Genomic DNA, 17,190 nt, shown 5'->3' with positions numbered 1-17,190 from the left:
TGAATTTATTACTCATATCTATACTTTTGTTTAGCTTTATTTTATCTATTGGTTTCCAGAAGGGTTACAGTAAAATCTTCAATGCCAATTGTTGATTTAAATTTTCTTCTCCTGTAGTTCTGACTTGTTACTGTATGTTTGGAGACTATATTGTTACATGAGTGTATAAGCATGATATATGATGTTTTTTGGACTAATATTTACTTTGAATATTGGTTCCTTATATTTTTTATTCAACTTTTCTGGGTGTTTTAAATGTATAACAAGTGGTTAAAATAAAAGTTTTGATGAGATATCATGATTCAATAGTTGTTAATTTTCACAATAAGATGGCAAATATCCATATGTGACTTTTAAATTATATTCTGATATGTTCCATGACTCCTAAACTCCTCATCTGCTTAAGGAATATAAAAGGGTTCGGAGAGAGAAAAAAGAGATTGTTAAATGTACTTCCTTGGGCAGAGTTTTTGTACTGGATTTCTTTCCCTTATCCCCACTACCAAGAGGACTGGTTTGGGGTGATACTTCCCTTGCCTTGGGTCGATACTTCCCTTGCCTTGGGTCTGATACTCTTTAGAGTTGAAATGTGTTTCTTGTATTCAGAAGAGCACAGTGGACTCTTATCTGACTCCTTTCTGAGAAAATCTAAAGGGAAAGAAAGGGCAGATTAAATGTTTTGATGATGGGCCTGGGAGAGAGCTTTCTACCAATTAGAGCCTCCAAAAAAAGGAAAGACAACAGTTTTAAATACCTGTATGCCTACGTCATGTCAACAGAAACCTAAGCTTTTCTAATCCTGCCTTCCTATGCCAAAAGTTGTTGATGCCAGCTAGAGGGGCAAAATGGAGAAAAGAGCTGAAATTAAGCACATTTCATACTCTGTTTTTACTGTAGGTTTTTGGCATAAAATAAACTTAGGCTGAGAGAAAAGGAAGTTTCAAATTTTGGTTAATGACTTGAACTTAATGTCCTAATTAGCCAATTGAGAGTTAAATATTTACCTTACCTATTACGTAAGAAAAACCATGGAACCTGCTTAAATTTCTGGGAGAATTTTATTACCATGACATTCATTTTTATGGTAAAATGAGAGGCAAAAATAGCTTCAATTAGAAGTAGTACCCCAAATAGTATTATTTCAATTGAATTATATCAAACTAAATTGATATTATTTGTTTGTTTAGTGTTGTTATAGATATGTTTCTCAATGTGTTGTTGGATTTCTGAAAATACAATCTAAAAGTCTATGCTTTATTATTGTTAAGTTTAACTCATTTACAGTATTGTAATTACTAGGCTAATGGGACCTAATTTCTGCTGCTTTATTTGGTCATTTCTGTTTACCTATTTAAAAATGTTTACCTATGCCTGCCAGTTTTTATTATAGACTTTGAATTTTTAATATTTTATTTAAATTTTATTTAAGTGACATTAATTATAGCATTTGAAGGGGAGAATCTAATTCCACACAAAATGGAAGACTCTAAACCACACTCATTAAACTGTTAAGAATATAAGTTATTAAGAATGTAGCAGAAGTCCACTTTAGATTTTCAGTGTGATTACAGCCACAGAGACTCTTCCAGGCTTGCATTTAGTGTTTTTGGAAGCTATTTCATTCTCTGATGCAAGGACAATAAAACTACAACTTGAGAGGAAATTAAGTCTTTGTAATGGTCTGTTTGTACATTGCTATAAAGAAATACCCATGACTGGCTAATTAATAAAGAAAAGAGCTTTCATTGGCTCACAGTTCTGCAGGAAGCATAATGGCTTCTGCTTCTGGGGAGGCCTCAAGAGGCTTTCAATTATAATGGACAGCAAAGGGGGAGCGAGATGTTTCAGATGGTTAGAGCAGAAGGAAGAGAGAGACAGGGGAGGTACTACACACTTTTAAACAACCAGATATCCTGAGAACTCAATCACGAGAACAACACTAGGGGGGTGATGCTAAACCACTAAGCCATTAGAAACCATTGCCATGATCCAACTGCCTCCCACCAGGCCCCACCTCCAGCATTGAGGATTACATTTCAACATGAGATTTGGTCGAGACACAGATCAAAACTGTATAATTTCACCCCTGGTCCCTCCCAAATCTCATGTCCTTCTCACATTGTCAAATACAATCATACCTTCCCAACAGACCCCCAAAGTTATAACTCATTCCAAAATTAACTCAAAAGTACAAAGTCCAAATTCTCATCTCAGACAAGCCTAGTCCTTCCACCTATGAGACTGTAAGAGAAGAAAAAGTTAGTTACTTTCAAGATACAATGGGAGGTATAAGCATTGGGTAAATACTCCCATTCCAAAAGGGATAAATTAGACAAAAGAAAGGGGCTATAGCCATCAGGGAAGTCATTAAATGTTAAAACTCCAAAACAATCTATTTTGACTGCATGCCTCACCTCCAGGGCATGCTGGTGCAAGGAATGTGCTCCCAAAGCCTTGGACAGCTCTACCCCTGTGGCTTTTCAGTGTTCAGCCCCCACAGCTACTCTATGGACTGGCATTGAGTGCCTGCAGATTTACCTGCAGCATGGTGTAAGCTGTCAGTGGATCTACCATTTTAGAGTCTGGAGGATGGTGGGTGTCTTTTTACAGCTCCACTAGGCAGTGCCCCAGTGGGGACCCTGTGTGGAGGCTCCAACCCCACATTTCTCCTCCACATTTCCCTAGTAAAATCTCTCCATGAGGGCTCCACCCCTATGGCAGGCTTCTGCCTGAACACCAGGATTTTCCAAAGATCCTCTGAAATCTAGGTGGAGGCACCCATGACTCAACTCTTGCACTCTGGAAGAATGTACCCACAGGCTAAACACCATGTGGAAGCTGCATAGTCTCATGGTTTGCACCTTCTGAGGCAGTGGCCCAAGCAGTATCTGGGGCCCTTTGAGCCATGGCTGAAGCTAGAGTGGCTGGGATGCAGACAGCAATGTCCCAAGGCTGCACAGGGCAGCAGGGTCTGGACCCTAGGTCACAAAACCATTTAGTCCTTCTAGGCCTCTGGGCCTGTGATGGGAGGGGTTGTCAAGAAGTTCTCTGAAATGTCTTGGAGGCTTTTTGCCCATTGTCTTGGCTATCAGCACTTGACTCCTTTATACTTATGCAAATGTCTGCAGCGTGCTTGAATTCCTCCCCTGAAAATGGGCTTTTCTTTTCTACCACATGGCCAGGCTGCAAATTTTCCAAACTTTCATATTCTGCTTCCCTTTTAAATATAAGTCCCAGTTTTACATTAGGCTGTTAGAAGCAGCCAGACCACATTTTGAATACTTTCCTTCTTAGAAATTTCTTCTGCTGGATACCCTAAATCATCACTCTCAAGTTCAAAGATCCACAGATCCCTAGGGCAGGGGCACAATGCCTCCAAGTTCTTTGCTAATGCATAACAAAAGTGACCTTTTCTCCAGTTCCCAATAAGTTTCTTATCTCCATCTGAGACCTCCTCAGCCTGGACTTCATTACCCATATCACTATTAGCATTTTGGTCACAACAATTTAACAAGGCTCTAAGAAGTTCTGAACTTTCCCTCCTCTTTTAGTCTTCTTTTGAGCCCTCCACACTCTTCTAAACTCTGTCAGTTACTATTAGCTGCTTCCAGATTTCCAGGTATCTTTATAGCAATGCCCCACTTCTTGGTACCAATTTTCTGTATTAGTCCATTCTTGCATTGCTATAAAGAAATACTTGATACTGAGTAATTTATAAAGAAAAGAGATTTAATTGGCTCATGGTTCTGCAGGCTGTACAGGAAGCATAGCAGCTTCTGCTTCTGGGGAGGTCTCAGGAAACTTTCAGTCATGGAGGAAGGTGAAGGGAAAGCAGGCATTTCGTACGTGGCCAGAGCAGGAACAAGAAAAAGAGGCAGGGAAGGTGCCACCACTTTTAAACAACCATATCTCATGAGAACTCACTCACTATATAATGCCAAGGGGATATTACTAAACCATTCATAAGCATTTCATCCCATTATCCAATCACCTCCCACTAGGCCCCACCTCCAACACTAGGGATTACATGAGATTTTGTAGGGACACAGATCTAAATCATATCAGTCTGGAATAATTGGCTTCATCACCCTTGCTACCCACAAATGGCACAAAGGAAATAACTTACCACACCCTGCAAACTACTTTTGGTATAAAAGAGGTGATAGAGTAGAGTGGAAATAGACCACGAATATACATCTAAAAAAGTGTCCCTCAGATATATTTGTACACCACTTCAAGCAATGAGTCTCTCATTGGGATAGGAAACCAAAGTTCAATTCTCAAGAAGTCACAAGTTCATTTACTCAATGTGATTTTACAAAGTGCCTACATGTTATCAGTTTCCACTTGCAGCTGTTTCTAAATGGAAAAAAAAAAAACAACAGACATCTCTAGAGGGACCACTAATTCCTCCCAAATTTCTAACTGAAAGGACCTTTTGGGAATCAGATTCCTTCTATACCTCTGAAAAGGTAACATCTTAAAGATCAAGTATCTTTAACCTAGAGATTTATCATGATACCTAGCACTACTTGAATCCTAGACATACAACATAAGAGGGTACATTAAATTTTGAAGGTAGCTATGTTGCACAATACTTTAAAATTAAATGATTATATAGTATTGATTTATGCTTAAAATTCCAAGCCGGGCGCGGTGGCTCAAGCCTGTAATCCCAGCACTTTGGGAGGCTGAGGCGGGCGGATCACGAGGTCAGGAGATCGAGACCATCCTGGCTAACACGGTGAAACCCTGTCTCTACTAAAAACACAAAAAATTAGCCGGGCGTGTTGGCAGGCGCCTGTATTCCCAGCTACTCGGGAGGCTGAGGCAGGAGAATGGCGTGAACCCAGGAGGTGGAGGTGCGGTGAGCCGAGATCGCGCCACTAAAGATCCGTCTCAAAAAAAAAAAAAAAAAAAAAAAAAATTCCATCTTAGGTGGTGTGGTGGCTCATGATGTAATCCACATTTTGAAGCCTCAGGAGTTCAAGACCAGCCTGACCAACATGGTGAAACCCCATCTCTACTGAAAATACAAAAATTAGCTGGGCATGGTGGTGCATGCCTGTAATCCCAACTACTCAGGAGGCTGAGGCACAATAATCGCTTGAACCCAGGAGGTGGAGGCTGTAGTGAACCGAGATAGTGTCACTGCGCTCCAGACTGGGCAACAAAGTGAGACTCCATCTCAAAAAAAAAAAATCCAGTCTTAAACCAAGCTCGTTTTAGACCAGCATTGATGTTTTTGTCATCTCTCAGGACTCGCAGAATTAGTTTGATAACTGCTTTGGAGTCTGAATGTATCTTAAACCTCTCAGGGGAGTTGTTCACTTTAGCTGAGAAGAAGCTGTCGGATCTATGTGCTACTTGGCTGCTGTTCCAAAGCAAGTGTTATTGTTTCTTGCTGTCCGTGCATGATTGACAGTGGTCTCCAAAGTCTTGCTCACCTTCTGGTAAGTGGAGCTGCCAAACACTGTCATTTATATTAGTGTAATGCTGGAATTCATCAGTCTTGAAGCCAACCACAAAAAGTCGTTCTAGGTCACCTGGGACTCTTTGATCTCAAAATGTATTTGGTATCCAGCCAGCCAGTCCTTGTAACTCAGCATGAGAGCACCTTGGATGAAAGGCCTGGAGATGTCAAAATCCACATTGCAGCCCAGGCTGATGTACTCTCACTTGCACCCTGTCTTGATTTTAACATTTTGCCCCCAGTGTTAGGTGAGGAGGCTGAATCACAGGTCAGCTTTAGTCCATATAAAATTCTCATCTTCTCCAGTAACTCTGCACCTAGTGTCTTGTCAGTATTCCACTTCTCTGTAAATGTCAGGCCATATTTGAGCCATCTGTTCTTGGTTTCCAGACTACCTGTCACTTTGGTGGCCTCAGGATTGGCTGAGCCTGAGCTTGTAACATCCAGTCTATTCCCAGATTTTGTTTTCAAATGAAGCTTTATTAATCCTAATCCATACCGCTTGGTGAAGACATCCCTGATACATTTGTCAAGATCAGTGTACATGGGAGGGACAGCCATATTCCGCTCAGTGGCAGCCACAGGAGGCTCAACAGGGTAAGGGGGTGGATTTTCCTATGCTGCTTTGAAGGTCATTCTATTCTTATGTCTGGTGGTAATTACTCACTTACTAAGATGAATAACAACATTAATTTACATGTCTTCAAAATAACTTCCTCCCCACTCTTCAATCACATTATCATTCTTGAGTTTAAATAATAGAATTTTATTTTACTTCTTTCCATGTGTGTTTTTCATTGTTTAAACAACAAAATTTTATTATTTTATTTATTCAAACTCACTTTCCCTATCTTGTGGCCTATTTCTGCATTTATTTTTCGTGTTTTTAGTGGTTTGCATGTGTGTGTGTGTGTGTGCATGCACGTTTGTGTGTTAAGATTTTGAGGGCTGTAATACCAAAGAAAAAATTTTCATTCACCCTCACAATTAAAGTCTAGATAGATATAAAATAATAGGTTTGCCTTTTTTTTTGAACACTTTGAAAACATTTTCCATTGACTTCTTAAATTTAATGTTATTATTAAGAAGTCTTAGGCTATTCTCATTCCTGTGACTTATAGATAATGCTTTATGTTCTTTAGTATTTCAAAATTTTTCCTTGGTCATTAATATTCCCAAATTTTACTTTAATATTTAGGTTTTTAAAATCAATTCAGTTAGCAAATTATGATACTTTTCATTGTGAAATCTTTAGTCTTTCTCTGATTTTGTAAAATTTGGGGTTATTATTTTTTCCATAAGTTTTCTTCTCTTATTTGTACCTGTATGCAGTACATGAATCATACAGATATTGACACTTCCTACGCCATCATTCATATTTCTTAACTTGTATACTCTCCTTCTCTGTACCTTTTCTTGGTATTTTTAGGAGAGTTTTTCCTGGCCTTCCAGCTCACTATGTTTTTTTCTTTAGTATTATTCTGTATGCTAATCAGTTCACCTGTCAGGTACTTATTTTGACAATTATAATTTTCATATTTATTATCTCTCGTTGGCTGTTATTTAACTTGTCATGATTTGGTGTGTTGAGGGAGTGTTGAGGATTAGTCTCAGGCAGAAAACCTCTAGAGCTCTAGCTGGACACAGTCATTCCCTGGTTGCTCACCCCGCTGTGTATGGTGGTGAGACAGGAACTCTTGGGAGCAGTACACTTGTGCCTATTGCTATCTGCTTCCCACAGTGGCTGGGTTCTAATACTGCCCTAGTAATTATTCCATTACCACTGGTTGGTAGAATAATTGCCCTGCTGGGATAGGAAATGATCAGCTCGGAAAAATCTGGGAGACAGAAAAGATCTCATTCAGAAAGCATTCCCTTACCTCTAATTTGCCTCTTCCTCTCTAAGCAGCTTCTGCTTCCCTGTATTTGTTTCCTTATGTATTTATGACAGTTTTACAATTTTTTTGATAGGCGAAAGTTTGTCTCTTGTTTATTTGGTATTTCCAAGGTACAGTTTAATAGTAAGAGCCTGAAGCCATCTGGTCAACAAATATAAGTTTATTAATGCAAAAAAGTGCAAGTAAAACAAAATAAATCTGTGGGCTGAAACAGGATTAGATGGCTTTTTTACTTTCATTTTTATTTTATTTTATTTTTTTGAGACAGAGTCTCGCTCTGTCGCTGCAAGCTCTGCCTCCCCGGGTTTATGCCATTCTCCTGCCTCAGCCTCCTGAGTAGCTGGGACTACAGGCACCCCCCACCACACCTGGCTAATTTTTTTGTATTTTTAGTAGAGACGGGGTTTCACTGTGTTAGCCAAGATGGTCTTGATCTCCTGACCTCATGATCCGCCTGCCTCGGCCTCCCAAAGTGCTGGGATTACAGGCTTGAGCCACCGCGCCTGGCCGATTAGAGGGCTTTAAAAGACCAGACAGTGTCTGCCTAACCAGAAAAACTGTGTATTTTCAGAGCAGGTGTATGTGAAAGCAGAACAATCAGGGCCTGAGGAAACCACTGAACATTTGCATATCTGAGAGTTCTCAGCCTCACATGTCTGAGACAGCATCCCTATGCCTCCTGACACTGTCCTGTCAGAAGGACAGTGTTACTGAAAATCTATGAGGAAGGACCAGCAGGGAAACATAGCAAATTGTCCACTGAATGAAGCTGCAAGAGAGAGAAGAATGAAAAGTGAGCACAGAGCAGTACGTCATCTTTTTTCACTCTGTAATTCTGAGGGTTTTTTGGCACCCGTCCATACCCTACTTCCCTGTTTTTTTTCAAATTCCTTCTCCCATATTTAATATATCCCCAAAAGCCACACCTTTCCCAACAACACTATAACCCATGCTTTATTTTATGCTCACAAGGAACTTTCTAACATATGCATTGTGCACTACCTAGCACTCTTCATTTTTCAGATGTTCGGCATCTCCAGTATTTATTACTTTCACTGCAGCTTCCACATCTTCAGGGCACTAGTATAATTTAAGACATAGAGTCTCAGGTTACAAAATCAATGGCATAAATTCATAGCACTGCTATACACCAACAACAACCAAGCTGAGAATCAAATAAAAAATGGAATCCCTTTTATAATAGCTGTAAAAACAAACAAACAGCAACAATAGTGACAAACCCTAGTAATATACTTAACCAAGGAGGTGGAAGATTTCTGCAAGAAGAACTACAAAATACTGCTGAAAGAAATCATAGATGGCACATATAAATGGAAATACATCCCATGCTTATGGATTGGAAGAATGGTTATTTTCACAATTTTGTGATTGCCCAAAGTCACCTACAGATTTCATACAAATTATATCAAAATACCATCACCATTTTTCACAGAATTAAAAAAATCTTAAAATTCATATGGAACAACAAACAGAAGCCCTAATAGCCGAAGCAATTCTAAGCAAAAAGAACAAATCTGGAGGTATTACAAGACTTGAATTTATACTACAAAGCTATAGTTACTAAAACAGCATGGGCACTGGTATAAAAGTAGGCACGTCATAACCAATGGAACAGAACAGAAAATCCAGAAATAAAGCCAAATGCTTATAATGAACTGATGTTCAACAAAACATACAAAAACATAAATTGGAGAGAGGACACCCTATTTAATAAATGGTGCTGGGAAAACTGGCTAGCCACGTGTAGAAGAATAAAACTGGATCCCTGTCTCTCACCTTATACAAAAATCAACTCAGGATGAGTCAAAGACTTAATCTAAGACCTGAAACCATAAAAATTCTAGAAGATAACCTTGGAAAAACTCTTCTGGACATTGACCTAGGCAAAGAATTTATAATTAAGATCTCAAAAGCAAATGCAACAAAAACAAGGATAAATAAATGGGACCTAATTAAACTAAAAAAGCTTCTGCACAGCAAAAGCAATAATCATCAGAGCAAGCAGACAACTCACAGACTGGGAGAAAATATTTGCAAACTATCTATCTGACAAAGGACTAATATTTAGAACTACAAGGAACTCAGACAATTCAGCAAGAAAAGAAAACAAATAATCTCATCAAAAAGTGAGCAAATGACATGTATAGACATTTCTCAAAAGAAGATATGCAAAAGGCCAACAAATATATGAAACAATGATCAACATCACTAATCATCAGGAAAATGCAAATTAAAACCACAATGAGATGCCACTTTATTTTTGCAAGAATGGCCATTATTAAAAAGTCAAAAAATAATAGATGTTGGCATGGATGTGGTGAAAAGGGAACACTTATACGCTGCTGGTGAGAATGTAAATTAGTACAACCTCTATGGAAAACAGTATGGAGATTTCTTAAAGAACTAAAAGTGCTAAGTCAGGAAACAACAGGTGTTGGAGAGGATGTGGAGAAATAGGAACACTTTTACACTGTTGGTGGGACTGTAAACTAGTTCAACCATTGTGGAAGTTGGTGTGGCGATTCCTCAGGGATCTAGAACTAGAAATACCATTTGACTCAGCCATCCCATTACTGGGTATACACGCAAAGGATTATAAATCATGCTGCTATAAAGACACATGCACACGTATGTTTATTGTGGCACTATTCACAATAGCAAAGACTTGGAACCAACCCAAATGTCCAACAATGATAGACTGGATTAAGAAAATGTGGCACATATACACCATGGAATACTATGCAGCCATAAAAAATGATGAGTTCATGTCTTTTGTAGGGACACGGATGAAGCTGGAAACCATCATTCTCAGCAAACTATTGCAAGAACAAAAAACCGCATGTTCTCACTCATAGGTGGGAATTGAACAGTGAGAACACATGGACACAAGAAGGCAAACATCACACACCGGGGACTGTTGTGGGGTGGCGGGCGGGGGAGGGATAGCATTAGGAGATATACCTGATGTAAATGACGAGTTAATATGTGCAGCACACCAACATGGCACATGTATACAGATGTAACAAACCTGCACGTTGTGCACATGTACCCTAAAACTTAAAGTATAATAAAAAAAAAAGAACTAAAAGTAGATCTACCTTTAATTTCAGCATTCCCACTACTGGGTATCTACCCAAAGGAAAATAAGTCATTATGTGAAAAAGACATATACACATGTATGTTTATAGCAGCAGATTACAAATCATTCTACTATAATGACACATGCACATGTATGTTTATTGCAGCACTGTTCACAATAGCAAAGACTTGGAACCAACCCAAATGCCCATCAATGATAGACTGGATAAAGAAAATGTGGCACATATACACCATGGAATACTATGCAGCCATAAAAAAGGATGAGTTCATGTCCTTTGCAGGGACATGGATGAAGCTGGAAACCATCATTCTCAGCAAATTAACACAAGAACAGAAAACCAAACACCACATGTTCTCACTCATAAGTGGGAGTTGAACAATGAGAAAACATGGGCACAGGGAGGGGAACATCACACACTGGGGCCTGTCAGGGGGTGGGGGTCTAGGGGAGGGATAGCATTAGGAGAAATACCTAAATTAGATGACGGGTTGGTGGGTGCAGCAAACCACCATGGCACGTGTATACCTATGTAACAAACCTTCACGTTCTGCACATGTACCCTGGAACTTAAAGTATAATTTAAAAAAAAAGATTTTTTTCTTTTGCATTGACCTCGGTGAATCTGATGACTATGTGCCTTGGGGATGGTCATCTTGCATAATGTCTAGTCAAGGTTCTCTGTATTTCTTGGATTTGCACATCAATCTCTTTAGCAAGATTAGCGAAATTTTCACGAACTATATCCTCAAATATATTTTTCAAGTTGCTTATTCTCTCTCCTTCTCTATCAGGTATGCCAATGAGTCATAGATTTTGGTATCTTTACATAATCTCATATTTCTCAGAGGTTTTGTTCATTTTTATAAATTCTTTTTTCTTTTTGTCTGACTGAGTTGGTTCGATGAACTGATCTTTGAGCTCTAAGATTCTTTCCTCAGCATGTTCTATTCTGCTGTAAATACTTCCAATTATGTTACAAAATTCTAGCAGTGAATTTTCAGCTCTAGATGTTCAGTTTGGCTCTTTCTTAAAGTTACTATTTCTTCTTTCAGCCCTTGGATCATTTTACTGGATTCCTTGGATTTCTTGGATTGGATTTCAACGCATTCCTGAATCTTGATGAGCTTTTTTGCCATTCAGATTCTGAATTCTATGTCTGTCATTTCAATTATTTCAGAATGGTTAAGAACCATTGTTGGGAAGCTCCAAATGAGTGGACTAATTTGGAGGTAAGGAGAGGTATTAGTCTGTTCTTACCTGGCTAATAAAGACATGCCTGAGACTAGGCAATTTATAAAGGAGAGAGGTTTAATTAACTGACAGTTCCACGTGGCTGGAGAGGCCCCACTATCATGGCAGAAGGTGAATGAGGAGCAAAGTCATGTCTTACATAGCAGGAAGCAAAGAGAACATGTGCAGAGAACACCTTTTTATAAAACCATCAGGTCTCATGAGACTTATTCGCTATGACAAGAACAGCACAGGAAAGACCTGCCTCCATGATTCAATTACCTACCGTCAGGTCCCTCCCACGACACATGAGAATTATGGGAGCTACAACTGGAGAAGAAATTTGGGTGGGGACACAGCCAAACCGTATCAGGGAATATTCCGGCTTTTAGAATTGACAGAGTTCTTGTGCTATTTCTTTCTAATCCGGGAAGGTTGGTGTTTCCTTAACTGTGGTGTAAGTTGGATATAGTCAGTTGGCTTCATTTCTGGGTGCTTTCATGGGGGCAGGGCTCTGTATAGGATCTTTATGCGTGGTAAAGTCTTGCACTTGGCTTCACAAGTGTATATATAAGCAGGGTAATTTTTGGTCTTGTCATTTGAGCTGCAATTCAGTAGATGGCACAGAGAGTAATGGCTGGTAGCTAGGATAATAACCAGCCACAGGGCTCTTTGGTACTTTCTCATATTTGCAGACATGCTCTGCAGTGGGAGGTGGGGGGAGATTGCTCGCTCACTAAGTACATTCCTGGGCTTTGGGGGAGCCCCCTCTGGTCACTGGCACCATGTGACATTTCTTTTGTTAAGTGTTCCAGGCTGTGTGTGCTCTTTTGGGCAGAGGCCCTGACAGGAAGATAGGCTATACCTTTTCTGAACCAGCCCTGTGAAGAGAGGCATGCCTCATTCCTGACTCAGCCCAGGGACTCATGCATCCTGCCCCTGTCAGTGCTCTGAAAGTGGGGACTCCTTCCCTACTTCAGTTCCAGCCAGAGATCTTCGCTGTGCACCACAGCCCTGGGGATGCCAGGACATCCTGCAGCTCAGGGTCAGGCTTCAGCTGCACTGGAGAATCCAATGTGCTCCCAGGTCACTGGAAAATTACTCAGGTGGAGCAGAACACTCAGGCTGGGCTATAGAAGCTGCAGCATACACCCACTACTGTGAGGTGGCTAGCAGGGCATGGCTCCTGGAAGGAGCCACTGGGCAGAAGGGCTTGCAGAACAAACAAACCCTGGTCCCACAGGGTCACTGGTCTTACTCTCTCCCTGGCTCAGCCATCAGCTGAGGCCATTGCCTGCTGGAGGGTGATGGGGAGCCCAGAGGGATTGGAGCCTATGGCTATGCTCTGCTGGAGCTGCCCAATGCACAAAGGCTGCTCCCAGGCTTTGTATCTTCTGAAGTCTGTCTCTGCTCCCTGGGGAGATCCCCCTGACAGTTCACGTGTAAATGGGGGACACAAGGCCCCCTGTAACTAGTGACTCAGAGGTCCACAGTGAGAGTAAGCCATCTCTCAGTTCTCCTGCACATCCATTTCCCAGGAGCCACTGGGGCCAGGAGTTAACTCTGGTGTTCAGATACCTCACACAGGGTTCCCAGCTTCCTCCTTCAGCATCTGCTTCAGTGTCACCTCTTTATCCACTCTTGACATTTTCTCTCCATAGATCTGACCAAATTATGCTGATTTACTCAATAATTTGTCCTCTCTCAGTGGTAGTGGTGCTTCTTGGCTGAGTCTGAGAATCTTGTCCAAAAACCCAATTGCATATTCTTGAGCAAACTACTTAATGTCCCTATCTCTCAGTTTCCTCAACTATAAATGGGGGAATAACCAATAGAATAATTATAGAGATTTAATAAATATTTGTAAATTGCCTAGCCTCTGGCATGTAAGTAGCACAATATAAGTGGTTATTACATAAAATATGCACAATTATTACTCATACTTCAAATTCAGTATAAGAAGTTTCAAAAAGCTGAGAAATGAGGATCTCTAATCAAATAACTTTCAGAGACAGCGATCAGAATTTTAACCACAATGCCTCTTTGCTTAACCATTGTATAATTCCCTCCCCTGACAAAGATAGTTCACCAATGGTAATGACATAGGTGACTGTGGGCTTGGGTTTTATATTTAATTTGCCCAAAAATTATTTCATATGCTGTACAAACTACATAGAATAACTTTAAATTTCATCAGAAAAAAATAAATAATCTAGAATGGTTATAATTATTGTAAATATTCAAATTTTTATATTGAAATGATTCTATACACATAGGAAATTGCAAAATAATGTACAGAGAGGTCCTGTGTAAGCTTAACTCAGCATCTTTCTATGAGAACATCTTGAATAACAGTACAGCTCTATCAAAACCAAAAAACTGGTATTGTTACCATCCACAAATTTTCTTCAAATTTTAAACGATTTTAAAACTCGTGTGTGTGTGTGTGTGTGTGTGTGTAAATTTGCATGTGTGTGTGTGTGTGTGTAGTTTTATGCAATTTTATCCCATGTGTAGCTTTATGTAATGACCACCATAATGATCAGGAGAAATAACTGTCATCACCAGAGGACTACTCTCTTTTGCTACATGTTCACAGTCACGCTGGCCTTCCTCCACTCTTAATCTCTGGTTTCAACCACTGGTCTCTTCTCCATCCATATAATTGTGTTATTTAAAAATGTTATATTAATGGAAGTATGGAAATAAGTGGAAAGCAATCTTTTTAGATAGATTTTTTCACTCAGTATATTCCTTGAGAACCATTTTTGTGTATATCAATAATTTGTTTCTTTCTATTGCTAATATTCCATAGTATCAATGTACCAAAACTTGTTTATTCATTCAGTGAAGGACTTTGAGGTTGTTTCTAGGTTTTAGTTATTATGAATAAAGCTTCTATAAACACACATATACAGATTTTTTATGAACATAAATTTTCATTTTCTCTGGGATAAATGCTCACGAGTGTGATTGCTGGTTCTTATGGTATATACATGTTTAAAAAGGAAATGCCAATTGTTTTCCAGAGTGGTTACCATTTTACATTCTCACCAGAAATGAATGAATGATCCAGGTTCTTTGTCTCCTTGCCAGTATCCCTTGTATGCCAGCACTGAGAAACCTTATTCATGAGAATAAGTAGATTGGAATAAAATGACTTTTTACTTAAAAAAATAAAAATTTTACACAATTTTTCTAAGATTTGTCTAAGGATCATTAATGTATCTTTATCACTTAAAGACACCTTGTTTAATCCAAGTGTCAGGAAACATTGAGAAAACTAAGAATACCCCAACCTGCTTGACTGTCCTCCTTAGAAGCTCATTTAAACAGTGATCTCCTTTAACTGGCCATTGGTCCTGTCCAGTGATGGCTGTAGTTAGGCACCATGGCCATGCCTTCAGTGTTCTGATAGCTACTGGCTCTAGGATTAATTGTAGGGATGAGGTTACCCCGTTTTTTGATAATCCCATGGGACATCCCAACTTTCAGTCTTGGATGCTTAGAGAATGTCATATCTCCTTGTAAGGTGACATGATTACCATTTTTCATTTTAGCCATTCTGATAGATGTGTAATGATCTCTCATTGTTATTTTAATTTATATTTATCTAATGGCTAATGTTGAATAACTTTTCATGTGCTTATTATCTATTTTCTGTATTTAAATCCTCTTTGGAGAGTGTTCACGTTTTGTCCATTTTTAAATTGGATTGTTTATTTTTACTGTTGCATTTGATAGCTCTTGATAATGTCTAGATACAAGTCATTTGTTGGATGTTGGATACAAATATTTTATCTAAACCTTTAAATTGCTTTTTCATTCTATTAACAGGATCTCTTACAGAGTAAGATTTTTAATTTTGAAGAGATCCAATTCAGTGACTTTTTCTTTGATAAATGTTTTCTATTCTTTGTTTTAGTGTCAACTCTAAGACCTCTTTACCTATTCTTATGTCATCCCAAAGATTTTTTTTACATGTTACACTTTTTTTTTTTTACATGTTACATTTTTACATGTTACACTTAAGTATGTGATCCATTTTGAATTAATTTTTGTATAAGATGTGAGACTTAGATTAAGGTTCATTTCCTTTGCTTATGGATGTCCAATTTCTTGAGTACTATTTATTGAAAAGATTACCCTTCCTCCTTTCAATTGCTTTATAGACTGTCAAAAATCATTTGAGCATATTTGTGTAGGTCTGTTTTGGAGTCCTGTGTTCTGTTCCACTCACCTATGTGTCTATCCTTCCACCAGTAACATCCTGTCATTATTACTGTAGCTATATAATAATCCTTAACATCAGGAAGAATAATTTCTCCCACTTTAGTAATTTCTCTCAAAACTCACTTTACTAGCTATTATTTTTAACAATGGCTAACGAGGAAATATCAGCTATAATATAATAATACATCTTAAACTCTAAAAATAAAATTGGCATGATAGCTGCCAAGAATGGATAGACCAAAATAATGGAACAGAATTACAGTTCAGAATAGACAGTGAAGATGAGAAAAAATGTAATATTTATATAAATTTAACAAATTATGACCATGAACACTGGCTCATGTCTATAATCTCAGCACTTTGGGAGGCCAAGGCTGGAGGATCACTTGAGGCCAGGAGTTCAAGACTGGACTGGGCAACATTGTGAGACCCTCATCTCTACAAAAATATTTTAAAAATTATCTGAGCATGGTGGCATGTGCCTGTAGTTCCAGCTATTTGTAAGTCTGTGGCAGGAGGACGACTTGAGCCCAGGAGGTCAAAACAGTAAGCTATGATCATGCCACTGCACTCCAGCGTGGGTGACAGAGCAAAACCCTGCCTCAAAAAAAAATTAATAAATAAAAAAACAGTAAAGAAAGTATCATAAAGAAGAGAGATATTTGCTTCAAGATTATTATCATCCTCATTATTATTTTTATTTTCATGCTGAATTTCTTTTCATATTACCATTAAAATGACCAAAGAAACAAAAAATAGGAGAAATGTGTGTAAGCACAATGACACATGTAAAACAGAAATTTTGATAAGATTTCATGTAGATAGAACCAAATAAATGGAAATACCTTTGAGTGTCACTGGGAAAGACCTTCATAGGAATTAAGCACCCTAAACATCCACCACCTAATTTCTCATCTCTGAGCATCTGAGACTGAAAGTTGGGATGTCCCATGGGGTTATCACAAAATGGGGTAACCTCATCCCTACAATTAACCCTGGAGCCAGCAGCTATCAGAATACTGAAGGCATGGCCATGGTGCCTACCTACAGCCATCACTGGACAGGACCAATGGCCAGTTAAAGGAGATCCCTGTTTAAATGTGCTTCTAAGGAGGACAGTCAAGCAGGTTGGGGTATTCTTATTTTTCTCAATGTTTCATGTGTATTTGGGTTCAACAAGGTGTTTTTAAGTGATAAAGACACATTAATGATCCTTAGACAAGTCTTTAAAAAAT

The 17,190-nt window shown here is 38.9% G+C and overlaps 1 protein-coding gene across 1 annotated transcript; it reads right to left on the bottom strand.

Annotated features, from left to right (window-relative positions):
* Positions 1 to 499: 499 nt before the first annotated feature.
* LOC131383573 (voltage-dependent anion-selective channel protein 1-like) lies at positions 500 to 6,034 on the bottom strand. The gene is given in 4 exon segments (XM_058439720.1): positions 500 to 648; positions 5,232 to 5,345; positions 5,348 to 5,473; positions 5,680 to 6,034. Coding segments are annotated over 4 exon segments (744 nt in total).
* Between the last annotated feature and the right edge of the window lie 11,156 nt (positions 6,035 to 17,190).

This window comes from Hylobates moloch, unplaced genomic scaffold (genome assembly GCF_009828535.3).
Source record: "Hylobates moloch isolate HMO894 unplaced genomic scaffold, HMol_V3 SCAFFOLD_5, whole genome shotgun sequence".
In the NCBI taxonomy this organism is placed as follows: Eukaryota; Metazoa; Chordata; class Mammalia; order Primates; family Hylobatidae; genus Hylobates; species Hylobates moloch.
Note: the sequence above shows the minus strand (reverse complement) of the source record. Positions and strands in the feature narration are given on the sequence as shown.